The 22,219-nt window shown below is 39.6% G+C and overlaps 1 protein-coding gene across 1 annotated transcript in view; it reads right to left on the reverse strand.

Moving 5' to 3' along the window:
• ablim3 (actin binding LIM protein family, member 3) overlaps positions 1–22,219 on the reverse strand; it is a 344,253-nt gene that overhangs the window by 36,988 nt on the left and 285,046 nt on the right. Inside the window, exons 14-15 of the mRNA XM_060837095.1 lie at positions 20,423–20,476; positions 7,084–7,218 (exon numbers count right to left, since the gene is read on the reverse strand). Of these exons, the coding sequence (XP_060693078.1) occupies positions 7,084–7,218; positions 20,423–20,476 (189 nt within the window). The remainder of the gene's footprint in view (positions 1–7,083; positions 7,219–20,422; positions 20,477–22,219) is intronic.

Genomic DNA, 22,219 nt, shown 5'->3' on the forward strand with positions numbered 1-22,219 from the left:
TGCTACAAAAAGACTATTGTTTCTAAGTAGTATTTACATTTACCTTTGTCTCAAACATTCTCTTGAGAATTAGTCGGTTAATCTACTATAATTAAAATTCACTCCATAGCACAGGCCACAGATTAATAATGAATAATTATGAAAATATTATTCTGATCTGCTCCAAGTGTTTGATACATGAAGATGAAAATAAAGCCAAAAAGAGCTAACTCTCAAATGTATAGATATGTAAAAATGGAGAACTCAATGCAATACAAAGTGATTTGACATCACAAGGCGTTAATTACAAGATATTTATTCAAAGACAGAGGAAAAATATTCAAAAATACAACTCAAATACTCAAACCAAAATTTCAATCAAGAAGATTCCAATAGGAACGTGGAAATGAAAATTTTACGAATGTGGAATTTCATAAGTTTGGGTAGAAAATATCCAGCCCTTGAATGACATAGGCCATGTTGAGAAAGTTAGGAAAATCAGTTAAGATGTAAACCAAGGACCTTCCCAGTGTTGAGGTTGAAAGGTCCCATTTTCTAACCAAGTGTTTTGCGGTGAGACTTGATTTGTACCAGTGAATAGTGTCCTGATGCAGCTTCGTTTGTATACCGGAAAGCAACACACACAGACCAAGTCCTAAACTATGAAAGTAATCACCCCAACACATACAAACGAAGCTGCATCAGGACACTATTCAAAAGGGCCACAACACACTGCAGCACACCAGAACTGCAAAAAGAAGAAGAGGAACACCTATACAAGGTATTCACCAAAAACGGATACCCGCGCAACTTCATCAAAAGATGCCTAAGAGAAAGACCACGGAACTAGGACATGCCACAACCCAAAGGACTAGCCACACTACCATACATCAGGAGCGTTTCTGAACTGACAGCCAGACTACTGCGACCCTTAGGACTCATAACGGCACACAAACCAACAGCCATGCTCAGACAACAACTCACTAGAACGAAGGAGCCGATACCCAACATGAGCAAAACTAATGTAGTGTACAAAATACCATGCAAGGACTGCACAAAACACTATATAGGACAAACAGGAAGACAGCTAACAATCCGCATACATGAACATCAACTAGCCACGAAACGACACGACCAGTTATCCCTAGTAGCCACACACACAGACAACAAGCAACATGAATTCGACTGGGACAACACCACTATCATAGGGCAAGCCAGACAGAGAACAGCCAGGGAATTCCTAGAGGCATGGCATTCATCCACAAACTCCATCAACAAACACATCGACCTGGACCCAATATACCAACCATTACAGCGGACAGCTGAAACTGACAACCGGAAGCGGCAAGGACAGACCACTATAAATACCGGAAGAAACATCAAAGAAGCGCTTCGCAGGAGGCTCCAAAGCACTGATGATGTCGCCTAGCCAGGGGACGAAACATTTGCAACAAAAACTTCCAGCTCGGCGAACAGAACCACAACAACGAGCACCCGAGCTACAAATCTTCGCACAAACCTTGAACTATTTTGATGCTCACAGCACCCTTGTCTTGTCATATATTACCTTTTGGTGCTTTACCCCCTCAGTCTCAACTAAAGGCTCACATCAATTCTGTCTTGCATTACCATTTAGAGTAGACCCATGATCCAGTCATGGTTATCATGGTTGTCAGCAATCATTAGTCAACGGGATGGACCCGTTCCAGTACAGTACTTTTTTATTTCAATGCCTGTATGTAACAGTATGTAACATATAACATTTGCTTCAATTAAATGGCCTCATCTCAAAGTCAAAGGGCAGTAGTCTTTAGATAAACCAACATGGAATCCTGTTAACTGGGAATCCTAGTTCAGTCAATGAAAGACAACACCCAGAAACAGTCCAGGGACTTGTTCATAGTCTGTTATAAGGCCAGAAGGCATAGGAGCAGAAATTAGGCTGTCCAGCCTATTGAGTCTGTTCCACCATTCAATTATGGTTGATACATTTCTCAACCCCCTTCTCCTGTTCTCTCCCCAGAATCCTTGATCCCCTTGACAATCAATGACCTATTTTATATGTTTGCAGAGGTCAGGGTGCAGAGATTGTCTTGTAGTAGTCCAGGCCACATTGATTCTTGTAGGTTCAGTGTAAGCAGTAAGGGGATTTGTGATTTTTCAGTTGCGTGGAGAACAGTCAGGAATATGGTCAGTCCTCAGTCAATACTGTCTATACAAGTTAGTCAGGCATTTAGCCACGGTCAGTCCTGAGGGTCAGTGATATATAATTCAACTGGGAATTACCAAGGACACTGCTGGGGAAACTTAATGCTAAGGATTGAAGGCAGCAATCTGGTATGCAGAAAATTAGTGAAGAGAGAGAATTCAACATACAAATGGGGAGATGGAAGTGCTTAGGACAATATAGGATATTGTAGGAGAGCAGTTACCACTCCAACAGGGGATTTTGCATCATGATGGTGTACAGGAACAGGCCTAGGGATAAGAAAAGTGTTGCAGTCATAATTTTCATGAGGTGGATGTCGGGGATCAGTCATGATAGGCTCTCCAGGAAAAACAAAACAGAAAGAGACATGGAGTTCTGGAGCTTCCCTGAATATCAGGCTAAACCTGTGACTTACAACATCTGCATTGTCTTCCATGTTCTCAAGTCTTGTAAATGCAAAGTAAAAATAGAAAATGTTGGGAACCACATTCAGAGTGGGCAGAGTCAATATTTATTTCCTGCCCCACCTAATGGGCTGCATTTCTAATGGACAGGACGCCCTTCAGGAGGCATCTGCACACCCAGAGGACAGGCTGAAGTAATTTGTAATCATCTCATATATTATGTGAAGTACATGCATAGCACAAATGTGTGGGATGTAAATTCTGGTCACAAGCAATCTTGTAGATTGAAGATAGTCACCTCAGTGAAGCAGTAGTATTCATAGGTGACCTTATGATTGGCACCCATGGGCTACAAATTGCAAAATTAGTCCAAGATTTCATTAACTGCACAGAACATGGAATTGATTTCCTGTCATTTTGAACTGTAAGCATAATGCAACTTGCTCTTATATAACAATTATCCCTTTCTAGGGTGATGTGGGCTGGGAGCCTAAGGTGTCAGTATTCGTGCAGTACTTACAATCTATAACTGTCTCTTTGCAACATGACTGCTGTTGCATTGATTGGAATAAGGTGCAATGTTCCATACAGAGACATTTTATGAAGCACTCTAGCCAAGAGTGCCAAGTACCACTGTATGTATGAGGATGATAAGCATTCACTTATGAGTAATGAGAACGCTGACTGGTCACATGACTATGGACCTGATTCTTCTGCTCCCTGTAAAGGTTTATTGCAAACAGAACTGATGGATGCTGCCAAAGCAGGGGTTATCATTCCTGTGGCTGTGATGCAACAAAGATGCAGAGAAGTGGTGGAGGAACAGAGGACTAGCAGCAACTTCCAGCAGATACAGAACAGCTTCCACATGAGGAATTCGCAGCAGAATTCCCCTCAGGCTGTGATGGAGGTACAGGAGGTTCAGAGGCTATCACCCTCAATGCCATTTCCTTCAAATGAGTGAGGTGCAACAGAGTGCAGACCAAGGACATCCCAGGAAACAGTCAGAGAACTATGACATGTTCTAGAGTAGGACCTGTGACATGAGGAGTTGGTGGCCATCCTATCACCAAGGTGACATCTGCATTAAACTTTTATGCAACTGACTCCGTGCAAGAAGTCACTGGAGCCTCGTGTGGGATCCGTCAATCATCAAAGCCACCAAGACAATTTATCAAGATTGTTACTTATGCAGTTTGTGCAAGATCATATCATATTGAGGTCAGTGCCACAGCCCAGGCTGCAGGATTCAGCTTGAGAAACCTCACTGGGCCGTGTCGAGAGAAATCCTCTGTTAAACTCGGTGCAAATGACATTTAGCTGATTTCTGGTAAGATTCAACACACGTTTTGAAATGTCACCTATAACTTAGGTTAAAACAGAATGTTCTGGGGAGTGGTGATCACACAAAACCTCTGTCTAGAGTCAGGACCATGTGATCTCACTGTGACAGAGAGAGAGAGAAAAACCCAGACCAAGCTCTATTGAGAACTGAATGGTAGCTTCACCCTCAGCACAGAGAGAGAGGAAGACAGTCGCATTTCCACAAATATAGGGCACTGTATACATATCATGGTGAGAAGGCCATTTCATAACACAACTGAGTTTATCAACAGAAAAGGGCTCCATTTCATCAAAATGCAAGTATTCAGTGATCATTGATAGTACATCTTAGAAGTCTGTCTCTGGTACCCTGGAGGCTACCATGATGTTGGTACCTTGAGAATCCTCATTCCTGTTGTTTTTAAGGAATCAGGTGCTTTATGAGGAAGAGAGAAACCCAGACCAAAACATACTGAAAATCTAGTGGTAGTTTATCCTCAGCACAGGAAAAGAGACAGCTGCATTTCTGAAGAAAGACACACAGTGACAGACATGAGGCTGGTCCTTCATTGTCTCAGCAAACACAATCTAGTGAAAAATGCTATGTCAGACACAATATTTGCTTTTTGGGGATGGAGGTCACTCAGGAAGCAGATCAGAAGTGACCATCAGTGCAGAAAAGAGCTGAGGTGGGCACTTTTGAAGGCCCACCGTGATTCTCTGGTAATTACCTCTCATTGTTTGCTTGCAAAATAGACCCTCTCATCTTCGTGCTTCACACTCCACTCCTTCCTGATGCCATCTCCATGCCTGTGAGTGGCATGCTTCAGCACGGAGATGGCATTGCAGGAATAGTTAAGGCCTTTCTCGCCCTTCAAAAGGTTCCTGAATTTAGACTACAGATCATGATGGATCTCCCCCCGATGCACCAGGAATCATGCATCATGGAAACTGGCTCAACTCCACAAATATTGTGGGGGTACGGGGCTAAAGGATGTTACTCTGCAATTGAGCCAGCCAGGTGGGCAGTGCATGGTTAGGCTCACTACTCTCATTCTTAGCGTTTAACCCCAAATACTGGAGGCCCAGGGAATGGAGACTGGAACTCTGGAATGGAGTCCAGTCTGCTAACTTTGAACTCCATGTCTTTGCCTCCACTCTAACATGGTTGGGGATATCAAAATTTGTGTAGTAGAGAAAGGAACTACTGTTGTGTTGAATGTAGCAAATACAGCTATGAAGTGTCAAGGGAAATACTTGGTGTTAACAATTAAGGAGAAAACTTGAAAGGGAGGGAGCAGGATTGACAGGACTTTGAGATATAGGGAACAGGAAGTTACTGATGTAGAGCTTTCTGGTGCAAGTCAGTTCTGGAATACTCAACTGAAAAGGACTATTTTGAAGGACACCAGAGGATTTGACCTGGTTTGACAGGGAGGAGCAAATCTGCCAGAAAGGCAAAGATTAATTTGGGATTTAACCTTGTATTGATGTATATTTGCCAGAAGCAAGCAATACTGTAAAAATGATCCATAAAACATATTTTGTTAGCAGTAGTTGATTGATGAATACTTTTGTTTTGGTTTGCAATATTATTTATTGGTTATGTAATGTTTGGTAAAGTTGATTTCATTTTGTTTGGTCGCATAAAAATCTTAAGTAGTGAATTCTTGTTTTCTTGTTCTTTGTTTTGGTCACTGGGAGATTCATCTCCACTTTAATAGTTCTTAACTGTTATGTACATAACAAAAATTATTGCCAATTATCCAATTTTAAGCTAGTCTGGCTTTGAGCTAGAAACCTACATGCTTTTGTACCTATCTGTTATGATTTATGTCTCGAGACTTAGAATTTGATTTATTCTTAAATGCGATATTACTTAAAACATTCAAAACTAAAGCTAACATTACAGAGGACATAGTACAGGTAACAATCAACAGTACAGATATCTTAATTTCAGTTATGTTATCCGAAAAAAAAGACTTAATGTTGCCAAAAACTGCTTCACATATTCTTGAAACTTTGATGCGTTTCCACATTTTTAAATCAATGAAATTTGACAAACTCAGTTACCGTTTATAAGTTTATTTGCCAACATTCCTAACTCCTTGGAGGGCTAGTATTTCTTGAAACATATTATTGTACTTCATTCCCACTTTCTCATGACATTGTATTGATTCTTGTGTATGTCTATATTGTTGAAAAAATTCACAACAGGAATGCCAAACACAAAAGTGCTCTGTTTCATGCTCATGATGAAACATTGCAGATTTCTTTTCTTTTAAGAATTCCTACAGCTCAGCAAGTCCACACCGACCCTCCGAAGAGTAACCCACCCAAACCCAATCCCCATTACTCTACATTTACCCCTGATTAATGCACCTAACCTACACATGCCTGAACACAATGGGCAATTTAGAATTGTCAATTCACCTAACCTGCACATCTTTGGACTGTGGGAGGAAACCGGAGCACTCAGGAAACCCACGTAGACATGGGGAGAATGTGCAAATTCCACACAGATAGTCGCCCAAGGCTGGAATTGAACCTGGGTCCCTGGTGCTGTGTGGCAACAGTGCTAGTTACTGAGCCACTGTATCACCCTTAATAAAAGTAGAGCAGTCTATTAATGTAATTTACAGTTCTATTCAAATTAGCTAGGAAAATCAGAATGGTTACTTAATTAATATTGAACCAGATGTGTGTGATATACATTTCAATGTGGTATATTCTGAATAAGTATGGGAGAAATCCTGAAACACATTCTGGGGTATTAAATTGTGTTTAACAATTGTGTTCCCTGTTGCCTGCAGATTTTTGTTTATCCTTTTTAATTTATTTTGATAAATATTTCAAATGATATTTTGCTTGGTATAATCTTTTTGCCTACACAACAGTTGCTGTGACTCAGAAGACTAAATGAATTAATTTAGTGAAGTCATCATTTCATTCATGACTTTTAGCAGTTGGCAGCTCATAAGAGCCATTCTTTATTCCTATTCATGCTGTAAAAGAGAGCTCAAGTTTCCATCCTCCACAAACTTCTCCAACCCCATTTACAGTGCAAGGTTCTGTTGACACGTCTAAGAGATTTAAGCTACTCCCATGTGTTAACTTAAAGTTTGACTTTATCAAAAGAACATGCTAAGCACCAGTTTGTAGGCCTACCTTTGGGTGAAACTGGGCAAGGCCAGTATTCTGACTCTGACTGCTGGAAGATATCTGGAGAGTAAGCTGCTGGATATCTTGCAGATTGAACAATATCCTCACTGGTTTTGCTTTTCGTTGCTATGTATACATATTCTAAAAAAAAGGGAACAAACCACAGTACAGAAAATTATTCTCGTCCTCATGAGACTTTATTTGCTTCAGCAAATTATGTAGTAATGAGTGTATTTATGTATACATTTTAAAATATGTTTTATTTTTTTTCTCATTCCTCTTTCATTGAAGTTCAGATCAAATTCATTTATGATTCACTCTCACTTACATTGACACACAAACTGAAAAGCAGTCATGCGTTGTACCTGGCTGATTTTCATCTTGCTCTGCTTATATTAAGGATTATTCTGGACACTTCCTGTTCAGATAAATAGCTAACACAGCACATATTCCAATCCAAACTATGAACTACTTAATGGCACACCAGGGGCAGAGGCTTTACCAGATAGGTCAATGGGCAAGATAAAACTTATTTTAATTACATTTTCTTTTATACTGGGATAATGAAAGCCTGCAGTCCAGTGATCCCAACACAAGTGGAAATAGTATGAAACAACATTACATTTTGGATGTTGTTTTCCACTTTCTTTTTAAAACTTAGTTCTCCGGACCCAAGCATCACTGGCGAGACCTGCATTATTGCCCATCCCTTTATGTGCATGACCAGGTGATGGTGAGCCACCTTCTTGAAATACTTTAGTCTATGCAGTGTAAGTACACCTATGGAGGGAAGATATTCCATGATTTTAATCCAGGGACAGTGGAAAAACGTTGATATAGTTTCAACTCAAGGAGTTGGTTTGGTAGAAAACTTGTAGGTAGTGATATTCCTGGATGTGCATCTGTTTCTCTTTGAGTTGCTGAGTCAGAGTTTGGAAGATGCTATTAAAAGAGCTTGATAAGTTGCTAGATTGCACCTTGTAGATTGTGCCCACTGCTATTACTATGTGTAGGCCATAGAGGTCTATCAAACAGATTTTTGTGTCCTGAATATTGATGAGCTTTTAAAATGTAGTTGGAGCTGCTTTCATCCAATCAGTTGGAGAATATTCCATTCCAATCCTGATTAATGCTTTATTTATGGCGGACAGGCTTCTAGAAATCAGAAGGTAGGCTTCTCATGTTCATATCTCAGTTCATAACCTGTTCTGGTGGCCACAATGTTTGTATTGCTGGTCAGCTAGATTTCTTGGCAGTGGTAAAATCTAGACTATACAAATTGCTCCAATCAAGCGAAGAATAGATTGGACTGGAAGGAAAATGGCAAATAATTGAAAAATGCTATATCTTGAAAAGTTTCACATCTCTGTTAAATTATTATGTGCATTACAGATACTTTCACTAGGTTATCCAGAATAAACATGACTTTGTAATATACTCATAATGTTTTGCTAATTGGATGAAAAGTTTCATCAATGCGCTTTTAATTTCTAATCATCAAACATTTATTTCTATAACAAAACAGAAGTCAATAGTACAATTAATTCAACTTAAATTTAACTTGTCTGGCACAGTTAGCACAGTCAAATTAATCTCTATTATATATTGTACATGTGAAGCTACATCCAACAATTTACTTTTTGATGTATTTTTACTAGAAATAGGATACTTTATGCAGCATCATTGGAACAAAATTAGTTGTCCCATTGGTCCACTAGATCAAGATTGTGGTGTCTGTAGGAACTCATGGTGATCAATTCGGTGAATCCAAGCTCCTATTTGGAAAGCCCCAGTGAAGCCCTGTACTCCCTTGGAAATCTTGTTTTGGCTGTCCCTTTATTTGGAGGATTATGGTCTTTGAATTTGAATTAGCCTAATGAACTCAGAACATCAAGGTAATCAGGTTGGTGTATCATACTCTCCTTTGGTAGAGGCAGGACCTCTATCTCAGTACCTGTCAAGAGAACCTGCCCAAACGACCTGTCAACAGTACTCATAAAAGGAAGATGGCAAGCTATCAAGGCATTTAAAAGTTCGACACCTCAAATCATTGAAAAATAATGGTTGGTATGTAAAAATATGATTGCTTGCTTTTTCACTCTGCCTGATGACATCCATTAATGGAAAAGTGCTGAATGACTAATTTCACAGCTGGTTGTCTGACATCTCATACTATAATTGAGAACTCTGAATGGTAACAGATTGTTTAATGTGGGGCTATGCGTTCCAATACTTGTGGTTAAGAGAGATTGTGCACTTGAGTGGAATTTTTTAGTCATGTTTTATTTTGTTGAAAGAATAAAGCTAATATTTGTTTTCCAAAAAGACTTTATCTTTTTCTCATCTTTGCAAGGGTGCTAACGTCTGCCTATGATGGATACTCTGAGTTGGCACAGTGTAAACACACAAAGACTAATGGATCAAGATCATGGATTGGCTTGTTACCATAGAGGCTAAAAGAACGATGTGGAGTAGGTAGGGCAGTATAGTTTGGCATGGAGGATATGGGGCCAGTGTGGGTGGATTGGGGTAAAACATAGCTTAGGGGAAGGTGTGGACATATGGGCTATTTGGGGGGGACTTAAATTGGCATGAGGTGCATGAAGGCCAAGGGGTAGATGAGAACATACACTGGTATGGAGGATATGAAGTGCAATTGGGGGTTCAGAAGCATGAGGTAATACTGGTTGACAAGGATAGGGCATAGGGTTTGTTTAAGGACAGTGAATTCTTGTTTCATAAAGTTGGTATAATGGTGCTGGCATTGTGCCCAGCCTGCCTCCCTGTCTGGTAGCTCCTACATACTTCTATAGTACTTGCCCTGACTTATCCTGTTGCCTGTCCACCCCACCGAAACATAAATCTGACATTAATGCAGCTAAATTTAATGGTCATATTGGTATGAAGCAAGGACTATGCCTTCTATTTGGACCTGACCAGGGATGGAAAGTCCAGGCATAAGTATTTGATCGATGTGCTAATCAGAATATTGGACTAACCAAATGGGCTAAGGGTTTTCAAAGTGATCTGTGAATGTATTCACTTAGCAAGCAAAGCTGCTTTCTCTGTCCGGTTAGCAACAGGCATCAGGATACCATAAGGTCACATATATTTCCCAATGGTTTAGAGATTTGCAGCAAAATGAACGATCAAAGCATAAAATGATAGTTATGATAATAGAAAAGAAATAGAATTGGAATTACGCAGTCCAGACAAACCAGTTTGATGTAGAAATTGAAGCAGCTCCTATTTGGGGAGATTCTGTTTGTGTTTTTCCCTGCAATGATATAGTGTGTTTTATTGCAGGGCTGTTCAACTTGTGCACATCTGTGCAACATAAGCAAGTGTCTTCCTGTGCAAATACAGATAAACATTGGAAAGGAAAAGAAATCACTGCTCATTGTCTGAGGAAACATCTAAAAGAGAATGGAATAGCTGTGGTTACGTGACCTTCTCCTCATATCATACGATCCTTTCAACATTGCTAATACAATTCGCATGTACATTCTTGCTGCAATCCCCAACAGTATTAAAAACACAAAACAAACCATAGCAAAAGCAAGAGCAAGATATTATAACCATGAATTTCAAAACAAAAATGGTAGTCTCTGTCAACATGATGTTCTCTTACAATTTATCTAAAATTGTTCTATGTAACCCCAGTAAGAGGACAAGTATTGGAGGAACTCATTATATTGGTTACATCCTTGTCTATTTCTAGATATCCTCCCAAATGACGTGGATATGTGTAGCCTTGGTCTTTATTACTTGAGATTTGAGGATTAATTTAATTTTCAATTCCCCTGAATAGAAAGTGTTGTCCCTACATAAAAATTTGGTTTTGCATATACTTCTGCTCATCTATCAACAAAACTTAAAACAGAAAACTTCCTCATTCTTTTCTAGTAATGTTTATTTCAGTGAAACCCTAATTCCTTACTAACAAACTGACTCTAGTCATATTGGATAATGATATTTCTGAAGAGTGTTAGTACAATATTATTATTTTGCAACATTCATCAGTGAAGATATATAGTACTCCCTTAACTTGTCATTAAGTGTAATTAAAATTTTTAGGTTCTCCAATATTAGTGCACTAATACTCAAACAAAAGAAAACTATATTAAAATCCCACATTTGAATAGTTAATCCACTCTGTCCTCAAAGACAAAGGATTAAAAGTAGTGATGATGTTAAAACCTGAAGAGCTAACAATAATGAGCTTTTTTTGGCAAACATCTTTTAAGACAATTATCAAGCGGTGCTTAGTAACAGTACCTGCGGGGAAGAGAATGATCCATATCATCTTGGTTGAGTGAAAGGAGATAGCTATAGAGTTCTCACAGCAATATAATAAAAAGGCAGTTAGTGCTTTTCATTTAACTATAACTAGTACTGTTAGATGGTTTACAAGTAAATGAGTAAATATTAAGATGATCCAGTAAACCCAATGTGAAAACATATTCTTACTCAGAAAAATAGAAGAGAGATAAAGTGAACTTATAACGGACAGGAATTTTCTGCAGCAGTGGCATGCAGACAAAAGCCTAGATTTCACTTTGAAAATAATAGATTTATTAGGGATGGTCAGCAATGGCTGTGTAGGGGAGGTCTGGTCTCACAAACTTGATTGAGGTTTTTGAAGAAACGAAGGTGATTGATGAGAAATGGCAGTGGATGTTGTCTAAATGCATTTGACAAGATCCCTCATGGTAGGCTGGACAAGAATAATAAGTCACATGGGATCAATAGTTGATTGGTAAGTTCGATACAAAATTGGCTCGGTCATAGAAGACAGAAGGTACTTGTGAAGGGATGATTTTCTGACTGAACGTCGGTGGCCAGTTTCAAAAGGATCAGTGCTGGGACCTCTGTTGTATGTAATTCATATAAACGATTTAGGTGAAAATGTAGGTGGTCTGATTAGTAAGTGTGCAGATGACTCAAAAATTGGTGGAGCTGTAGAAAGTGAAGAAGGTTGTCAAAGTATACAAGAGCTGAAAATATGTTGCTGGAAAAGCGCAGCAGGTCAGGCAGGAGCATCCAAGGAGCAGGAGAATCAACATTTCGGGCATAAGCCCTTCCTGAAGAAGGGCTCATGCCCGAAACGTCGATTCTCCTGCTCCTTGGATGCTGCCTGACCTGCTGCGCTTTTCCAGCAACACATTTTCAGCTCTGATCTCCAGCATCTGCAGTCCTCACTTTCTCCTCAAAGTATACAATAGGACACAGATCAGTTGGAAATTTGGGTGGAAAATAGTAGATGGAGTTTAATCTGGACATGGATGGTCAAATGCAAAAGTATACAGTAAGTGGCAGGATCCTTAGGAGCATTGATATATAGAGGCATCTTGGGGTGCAAGTCCATTGCTCCCTGAAAATGGCAAAACAAGTGGATAAGGTAGTAAAGAAGACATACAGCATGTTCGCCTTCACTGATAATGGCAAGGAGCATAAAAGTTGGCAAGTCATGTTGCCAGTGTACAAACTTTAGTTAGGCCACATTTGGAACATTGTGTGCAGTTCTGGTTGCCGCATTATATTGTGGAGGCTTTGGAGAGGGTGCAAAAGAGGTTTACCAGGATGTTGCCTACATTGGAGAGTATTAACTGTAGGAAGAGTTTGGACAAACTTGAATTGCTACAGTGTTAGAGGCTGAGGGGTGACCCAATAGAAGTATATGAAATGATGAGAGGCATAAGTAGGTTGGATAGTCAGAATCTTCTTCTCAGGGTGGAAATCTCACGCAGTAGGGGCATAGGTTTAAAGTCAAAGGGAGAAAGTTTAAAGGAGATGTGTGAGGCAAGAGTCTTGGACAGAGGGTGGTAAGTGCCTGGAATGTGTAATAAGGGAGGTGATAGAAGCAGATACAACAGCAACATTTAAGAGACATTTAGACTGCCACATTAACAGAAGAGAAGAGAGGAAAATTGACCATGTGTAGGCAGATGAGATTAGTTTAGAATGGCATCATGGTCAGCACAGATGTAGTGGGCCAAAGTTCTGTTCCTGTCCAGTATTGTTATATGTTCTAGGAAATGCTCCATTTTGTAGTTAAAGCAAAGTATCAAACATGATCTCTCCCAGTGCTTGAGGTGATTATGTTATCTCACACAATCATGTTCTTTTCAGCTCATTATTGATACAAGTGAGATGTTGCACAGGTTAGTCAGGGGGATGTGTGAGCTTTATGTGCTAATCTGGTGAGACCTTCTGTGCTTGAAGGCTTTGGCACCATTTTTAAAGGCCAGTTGGACACCGGTTTGCTCCTTTCAAACCAGGAACCTCTCCACAGCCTGTGGTGGCTATCCCTAGAACCTCAGAGATGTCTCCCAAGAAGTCCAAATTGGTGCTCAGTCTCACTGATGCTGCTAGACAGAAGACAGAGGAGATATCTGATTCCTGGGTGACATACCCAGGAGGCCATCTCACCAGACCCATCCAGGCCAAGCTGTGATCGCAGAGCAGGTCTGTGCCAGTGAGTCACTGGAAAGCAGTGCAGGAAAACACTCAATGATTTCTTGGGCTCTGCAAGGATAAATAGCACCATCTTTTCTCTGTTAGATCATGCTCAAAGCAGCCTCACTGGTCTAACCCTGTCACTTCATACGGACCTCGATGAAGTCAGAAGGTGATGGAAAAAAAATGTGTTCTGAGGGTATAACAATGTTTAATAATTGTACAAAATGACCACATTTTCCAATATATCTTCACTGCACTGTGCTAATGTCTGTCATCGTGTTACTGCCCCAGTAGGGCCGAAGAGGGATCGCTGACATTGAACCGGTGGAATATCTTCAACCAACATGCTGCTTTTCAGCTGCCACACAGTGTTTCATTTTCTTATAATTATAAATGGGTGACTGGAGATCACCTCATTTACTAGAGATTGGGCATTCTGATTGCTATGTAGATACAATAGACTGCACCGTTCACCCACTGGAAACCAGCAATGGCTGAAAATATGAATGCCTCTGTACCTGATTCCCTGTGCCACATCTAACCATGGTCTAAGCAGCATGCATTCCATTTGTTTCTGCATGGTTCCTTTCACCAACCTCACAGGAGACTGGAGGCCGATAGTCCTGTAGGATTATCTTCAAGCTTGACAACATTCTGTCGTATGTAAAGTGGTTGAGACATGTGTCCATGTAGCCTTTGAATGTAATGACTGCCTAGACGGCCCACCCATTATCTCTTCTTTCTTCCTCCACCTCTATAAAACTAACAGAGGCCCAGTTCTAGCTTTCACCTTCTGTGTGAGCATTTGGCAGTTGCAGTAGAGTCAGAGTGATAAAGTCATACAGAACAGAAGCCCTTCAGCTCATTGAGTCTCTACTGACCTATCTGTACTAATTACACCTGTCAGCACTTGAAACTTCAAGGCTATGGCCAAACCTTGAACACTATGCCATTTCAATTGCTCATTCACATATGTTTTAAAGGTTGGAGGGTTTCCTGCCTCTACCATCCTCCCAGGCAGTGCTTGCCAGATTCCTATTCCCTGGGTAAAATAGTTTTCCTCAAATTCAATCTAAACTATTTTTTTTTGAAGAAGTGACAAAGAAGAATGAAGGCAGAGTGGTGGACATTGTCTATGTGACTTTAAAGGTGTTTGACAAGGCTCCACATGGTAGACTGGTTAACAAGATTAGATCACATGAAATCCAGGAAATGCTAGCCATTTGGATACAAAATTGGCTTGAAGTTGGGAAACAAAGGGTGGTGGTCGAGTTTTGCTTTTCGGACTAGAGGTCTTTGACTAGCAGTGTGTCACAAGGATCTGTGCTCATTCCACTGCTTTTCATCATTTATACAAATGATTTGATTTGAGCATAGGAGGTATTGTTAGTAGGTTTGCAGATGACACCAAACTTGGAGGTGTAGTGGGCAACAAAGAAGGTTACCTCAGAGTCCAACAAGATCTTGATCAGATGTCCAATGGACTGAAGATTGACAGATGTAGTTTAATTTAGATAAATATGAGGTGTTGCATTTTGGTAAGGCAAACCAGGGCAGGACTTAAGACACTTAATGGTTGGGCTTAAGGGAGTGTTGCCAAATACCTTAGGATGCAGGTTCACAGTTCCTTGAAGTTAAAGTCACAGGTAAACAAGGTAGTGAAGACGACATTTGGTATGCTTGTCTTTATTGATCAGTACATTGAGTATAGGGGTTGTTGCAGCTGTATAGGACATTGGTAAGGCCAATTGATCCCCAAGATTTTATGGTGGCTTGATGCAACACTTAGTCAAATGCTGCTTTGATATCAATGGCAGTCATCCTCTAAGTTCAGCTCTTTTGTTCATGTTTGGACCAAGGTTGTATTGAGGTCACAAGCTAATTGTGCCAGATGGAACCCAAACCAAGTGTCACTGAAGAGGTAGGTTATTGTTGAACAAATGCCTTTTGGTAGTGCTGTCAATGATGCCTACCATCAATTTGCTGAAGATTGAGGGTACTCTTTTGGAATACTGCATTCAATTCCAGTCTCCTTGCATCAATCAGCCATAGCAAAACTGAAGTCAATGGGAATTAGGGAGAAATTTCTGTTGCTTGGAGTTAAATCCAGCAAAAAAAAAAGAGGTTGTGTTTCTTGGTAATAAATTATTCATTAATGCTTCACTAATGACCATCCGACTGTCATTGGTGAGTTCTGAAGAAGGGTCACTGGACCTGAAATGTTAACTCTACTTTCTCTCCACAGGTGTTGCTAGACCTGCTGAGTTTTCCCACCAATTTCTGTTTTTGTTTCTGATTTCCAGCCTCCACAGTTCTTTACTTTTTTTTTGTCAAAGGTGGGATGATTCACTGATGATTGTGAATGGTGGTGGACATAGACATTGTACAAAGAAATAGCAACAGTCTGTACATATATACAGCAACACCTGGACAATAGCCAGGCTTGGGCAGAGAAGTGGAAAGTAACATTTGGTGTCACACAGGAATCAGGACTGACCATCTCCAACAAGACATAACCAAACCACCTTTCTTTAACATGTAACAGCATGACCACCACTGAATTTTCTACAATCAATATCCTAGGATTTAGGACAGAATACTGACTGAACTGGACCACCCATGTAAATACCTTGAGTATAAGAACAGATGGTAGGCTAGGAACTCTGGTGAGTAACTTACATTCTGACTCCCCATAACCCACCAACTTCAAACAGAAATCAGGAGGATGATTGAATACTTCCCACTTGCCTGGATGAGTACAGGTCCAACAACATTCAAGAAACATGACACCATCCAGAACAAGGAGAAAGTGAGGACTACAGGTGCTGGAGATCAGAGCTGAAACATATGTTGCTGGAAAAGTGCAGCAGGTCAGGCAGCATCCAAGGAGCAGGAGAATCGACGTTTCAGATTCCAGAAGAAGGACTTATGCCCGAAACGTCGATTCTCCTGCTCCTTGGATGCTGCCTGACCTGTTGTGCTTTTCCAGCAACACATTTTTCAGCCACCAACCAGAACAAAGCAGCCTTATTAAATGGCACCCAACTAATAATTTAAACATGCACTTCCTCCACAGCAAAGCGCTATGGCAGCAGTGTGTACCCGCTACAAAATGCAATGCATAAATTCACCAATTCTCCAAAGACAGTATCTTCCTGTGACCTCTAACACCTAGAAAGCCAAGGGCACAAGATACATGGGAACAATAAAACCTGCCAGTTCCCCACTCACCCATTCACTCCCTTGACTTTGAAGTATAACGTCACTTTGTCAGTATCATGGGCCAAAATCCTGGAACTCCCTCCACAATAGCACTGTGTTTGTACATGCACTAACACTTCAAAAAGGTAATGAATCATTACTTTCTCAAGAGAAATTAGAGATGGCAATATCGACTATGGACATATCCCTTAAAATGAATAAAAAAACAACTTTGTGGACAGGTATTCATGAAGATCAGAATTGTTACAGAGTTTCAGCATTTCCATTGTTTTACTATAATCCTCTCACATTTACGTCATGTTGCTATTATTAAAATATTTAGAGCTAAGTGGACCTCACAATTACAATCATGAACTTATATAGTCTAGAAACAGCATAAACAACTATTGTACACTTATTGTGGGAGGTGTTGGTGAACTGGCAATGTCACTGAGCTAGGAATTCTGACTCCCGGCCCAAAGTTCTGGGGACCTGGATGCAAATCCCACTGTGGCAGTTTGTGACATTTGAATTCAAGAACTATCTGAAATGAAAATGGTCCAAAGGTGACCATAGAAGCATTGTTGATTGTCATGAATAACCATCTTGTTTATTATTGCCCTTTAGAGAAGGTAATCTACTGTTCTTACCTCATCTGGCCTATATATGATTCCAGAGTGATAGCAATGTAATTGATTCCTAAATAATCTCTGAAATGGCCTTAACAAGCCACTTGGTTCAAGGGTCAATTGGGGTTGGGTTAAAAAAAAGGCCTTTCCATTGATGCACAGGTCCCATGAATTAATATTTTTAAAAATTAACACTTTACACAACCACTTTTGGAAGTGTAACAAATGTTTGATCATTATTCTTTCTGTAATTTACGGTCAACTATTCATTATACTAGATTGAATTTAAAGCTAATAGACCATTTGTTTATTTGTAATGCAAACATAGCAAGCTATTATCTTATTCTTGCTTGCTAACATAACTTTACAAGTGATATGTGCCTCAACTATCGTTTTACAGATAACACATCCCCCACTATAATGAGACTTGATAAGGAGAAGACTTAAGACATGCATATAAAATGGATTCTGCCATAATATTAAACCAATAGTTACATGTATTTGAGGTTGCAAATATTATTTCCCAATTAACAATCTTAGGCACATTACAGAAAAGTCACAAAGAGCAATTAATAGAAAAATCTCATTTTGGATATATTTTCATTTGGCAACAAGTTCCTGCCACAATTGTGGCACGGTGGCTCAGTGGTTAGCCCTGCTGCCTCAACTCCTGGGACCCGGGCTCGATTAGAGCCTTAGGCGACTGTCTGTGTGGAGTTTACACATTCTCCTCATGTCGGTGTGAGTTTCCTCTGGGTGTTCTGGTCTCCTCCCACAGTCAAAGATGTGCCAGTTAGGTGAATTGACCATGCTAAATTCCTCAGTGTTCAGGGATGTGTAGGTTAGATATATTAGTCAGGGGTAACATAAAGTAGTAGGGGAATTAGTCTGGGTGGGATACTCAGAGGGTCGATGTGGATGTGTTGAGTTTAATGGCCTGTTTCCACACTGTAGGGATTCTAGGATTCTAATTGTTCTATCCCCAATAGTTAACCTAGCACCACCTTCTCGACTAGAGTTGGATTCCTGTTAAAATTGTGATTCAGAAAACAGAATAGATATGGATGCTCTCATTTTTTTTTAAAGACACAATGTATTTCAGACACTGAACAAATAGGTATAATTTTAAAGCAGAGAGTTTTACTTACAGAACAATGATGAGCCAAGGTATGGTTAGCAGGTAGGAAGATAGTAGAATAAGGAGAACAAGTTAAAGGATAAATAAGAAAATATGTTGAACAGAAAACATCACTTTCATTGTCTGGCTAGGCAGGATATAAAATTTTACAAACTAATTTCTACTTTGCATCATGCCTTGTGGATGAACGACAGAAGTATTTTTTTGCTGTATACCAGTTGCAGAAAAGCACAAAACAATGGTTTTCCTCGCATTGTGTATACCTTTTGAAATGAAGTTGTACTAGCAAAATAATACCTTAAAACTTATCAAATATTTCATTGAGGAGGAATTTTTGTTTTAAACTACACATTTCTGATGCACACTTGAGCAATGGATTAAATCCCAAAAACAGTAAGTTGCTTGAGAAGTTCGGCAGGTTTGGCAGCATCTAACGAGAAGAAAAAGAAAGTAAACGTTTTGAGTCCAGTGACCTTTCCTCAGAACTGATGATGTTGATGCTGCCAAGCCTGCTGATCTTCCCTAGCAATTTGTTTCAGATTTCCAGTATCTACAATTCTTTGTTTTATTCAATCACAAGTTGTCTCTTGCCTTTCTTCAATGTGAGATTGGACAAAAAGGCAAGAGCAAAATCCATCAAATACTGTAACTCTGATGAAAAGTAATCGGGATGAAACATTAACTATTTCTTTTTCCATGAATGCTACCTGGCCTGAACAGCATTCCAGCATTTTCTGTTTTTAATTGGACAAAGAAAGGATTTGCATTAAAAGAGTCTATTATTGAAAATAAAATCCATAATGATTTGAAACAATACAGGACATATTTTGTATTGACTGTTTTGAGTAGATATCCATCTATAAGATGATGGGGGAAAATGTTGTCTTGCATACATAACATGTAGTTGTCTAGAAAGATTACAGGTAGATTTAAATAGTCATTCACTGGGTCAATCTTTGTATAGGGAAATTTGAGGGGAAAACATTTTAAGATCATGTCCAAGCCAACATAGAGAGAACAAGGATTCATGTAGATTAGATTACTTACAGTGTGGAAACAGGCCCTTCGGCCCAACAAGTCGACACCGACCAGCCGAAGCGCAACCCACCCATACCCCTACATTTACCCCTTACCTAACACTATGGGCAATTTAGCATGGCCAATTCACCTGACCCGCACATCTTTGGACTGTGGGAGGAAATCGGAGCACCCAGAGGAAACCCACACAGACACGGGGAGAATGTGCAAACTCCACACAGTCTGTCGCCTGAGTCGGGAATTGAACCCGGGTCTCAGGCGCTGTGAGGCAGCAGTGCTAACCACTGTGCCACCGTGCAGCCTCCCTTTTTTTTAAGTTATTGCTGGATGAACTATAGTAGCTAACCAATCACTCCAGATCCTGTCTGGAAATCTGTCTGACCCAACTCATGTAGGAACTGCCAAGATTAGATTACTAGGCAATTCAACCACTTAAAGACAGGCGGTGCCAACAACTTGTTTTGTTACCAGCACATCACAAATCACACCTAAGGATTAAACTCAAGGATTATTCGCAATTTTATTTGAAATTTATTGTATCTCTACAGGGGTTAAAGCAAATTAAAAAGTAACATACTGACTTATTGTAATAATGTGTGATATACAAATGAGATGTTTTACTTCATCTGAATAGTACTCTAAATGTCAAGAGAAATGAGTACCAATTTGTTAAGTAATTTACATTACAAGTTTAAATTGTACAACCAAGCTCACAGCATCAATTCAAATTTGTATGAGATTTTAAATTTGAATTTACCTCACGAGCTTTGATTTAACTGGGCTTCACAGTACTAAGGAAAGGCGAATTCTACTCCCACATTTATTAAAAATGTAAACATTGCAAGAGTTAAAAGTATAAGAGTCAAGTTGATAGTACCATGTCGCTTATAGATAGGGGGCTTCCTGTAGATATTAGTGATTTCTCCGCTTGCTAAAGGAAAGAGAAGAAAGCAAGGATAGCCGTTATCAACAAATAGAAGCTGCAAATGTATTAAACTGAAATTGTGAATCATGCTGAAACAGTACAGTATTCTGAAATTGCATTGACTAACAGAGGCACGCTTGAGCTAATTATAGGATTTTAACAGTGTACAAGTAGTTTATAAAAATATTTATCTTCGTCCAGTGACATAATTATTTAAATTGCAGCTTCATGCTGCATGAGTTGAAATCAATCATGAACCTGATAACCATATCAATTTAGTTGACTATTTACCCCTGTTCAAACAACAGTGTGTCAACAGTCAAATTTCAACACTATTAATGATGTTAGTTGATTCACAATGCTAGCAATGTTCTATTTCCAAGATGTTTTTCATTGAATTTTGAACATAATATTCATTGTATTCATGTAGTGCACACTTTAAATATGTTATGAAGGTGGCCTTACAAACAATTCAAGCAAATCCAATGAATGCAGCAGCATGAGGATGTGACAATTGGATATTAGTATTTCATTTTAGTAATGGTACATGTCTGATCGTATTATTGAGTAACTTTCACTGAAAAGAAACCATCAGAAAGCCAACAAATAAATAAAGGAAAGTATTAGCACTTCCATGGCATTAACAAAATGCTGGATGATTTTTTTTTTGATACACAAACTATTCCACTCATGATTCAGCATACAAAACGCAAAGTGACTTACAAATCTGATTATTAACTCACTTCACACTATTATATTGCGAAGTCAGGCACGATCAGTTGTGTATCAGATATACAGATGTAAAAGTAGGAAGATAGCAATAAGTTGTCAGAATGGAGACACTTTCAAAGCTATTGAGAAAAGTTAAGTGTGTAAGTATGGGAGTAGGGTGTCAGGTGGATGAAGGGGTTAGCATGCTAGGTGGGTAGGTTGCCAGTTAGGTTGAGGGCTTGTAAGGCTGTAGGTTATGGTAGGCAAAGGATAGTGTTTCAGGTGGATGGGTGGGTAGGGTGGTGGGTGGGCTGAGAGGCTCGGATGGTGGAAAATAGGAAGCCAAGAGGGTAACGAGTTAATTAGGATGTCAGGTAAGCTTAGGGTAGGTCAAGGCATTGGTTTGGGTGGGTTATTTGGTAGAGTCAAATGGGAGTGTTGGCACCTGGATTGTTGAAGACCAGCAGGGATTACCCAGTGGGAGGGAAGTCATTGATGGATTGTGAGTTGGGGGGTTATTTTAATCTTCACCTAGTTTTAATTCCACCAGTTTTCCTGAGTAAATACGAAGCATAGATCAGTGGCAAATCTTTTAAAATTTCTGCCGAACCCAGAGTGATGGCCTTTCTTTGGGGTGGTTACAGATACCAGGTAATTGTCCCATGGGAATTTAAAATTTCTTGGCCAATTTTTGTGGAATCAGCTGTGTCAGTATTTCCACGTGACTTTTATGTGCAACTCCAACCTATGTTGCTGCAATGAAGATCAATTATTCCATTGGAATTTCTAGGCCATTATTTAGGCTGAATGTGAAGTTTTTTTATTCTTTCACTAGATCAAGCATATTCCCCAACTGTAGGGGTGCTTGGTGACATGCTTTTTGTCTGATGCTATTTTCCTCAGGTAGATGTGGATAAGTGGCAATGCAATTTGCATAGTTAATTTCATTACATTTTATTGTAATGTGCCTATTCTCGGTCTTCCTACAAGCACAGCTGTGACTATTGTTACAAAACTATAGTTATATTTTGCCCTGGC

Source organism: Hemiscyllium ocellatum, chromosome 16, assembly GCF_020745735.1.
Source record: "Hemiscyllium ocellatum isolate sHemOce1 chromosome 16, sHemOce1.pat.X.cur, whole genome shotgun sequence".
Taxonomy (NCBI): domain Eukaryota; kingdom Metazoa; phylum Chordata; class Chondrichthyes; order Orectolobiformes; family Hemiscylliidae; genus Hemiscyllium; species Hemiscyllium ocellatum.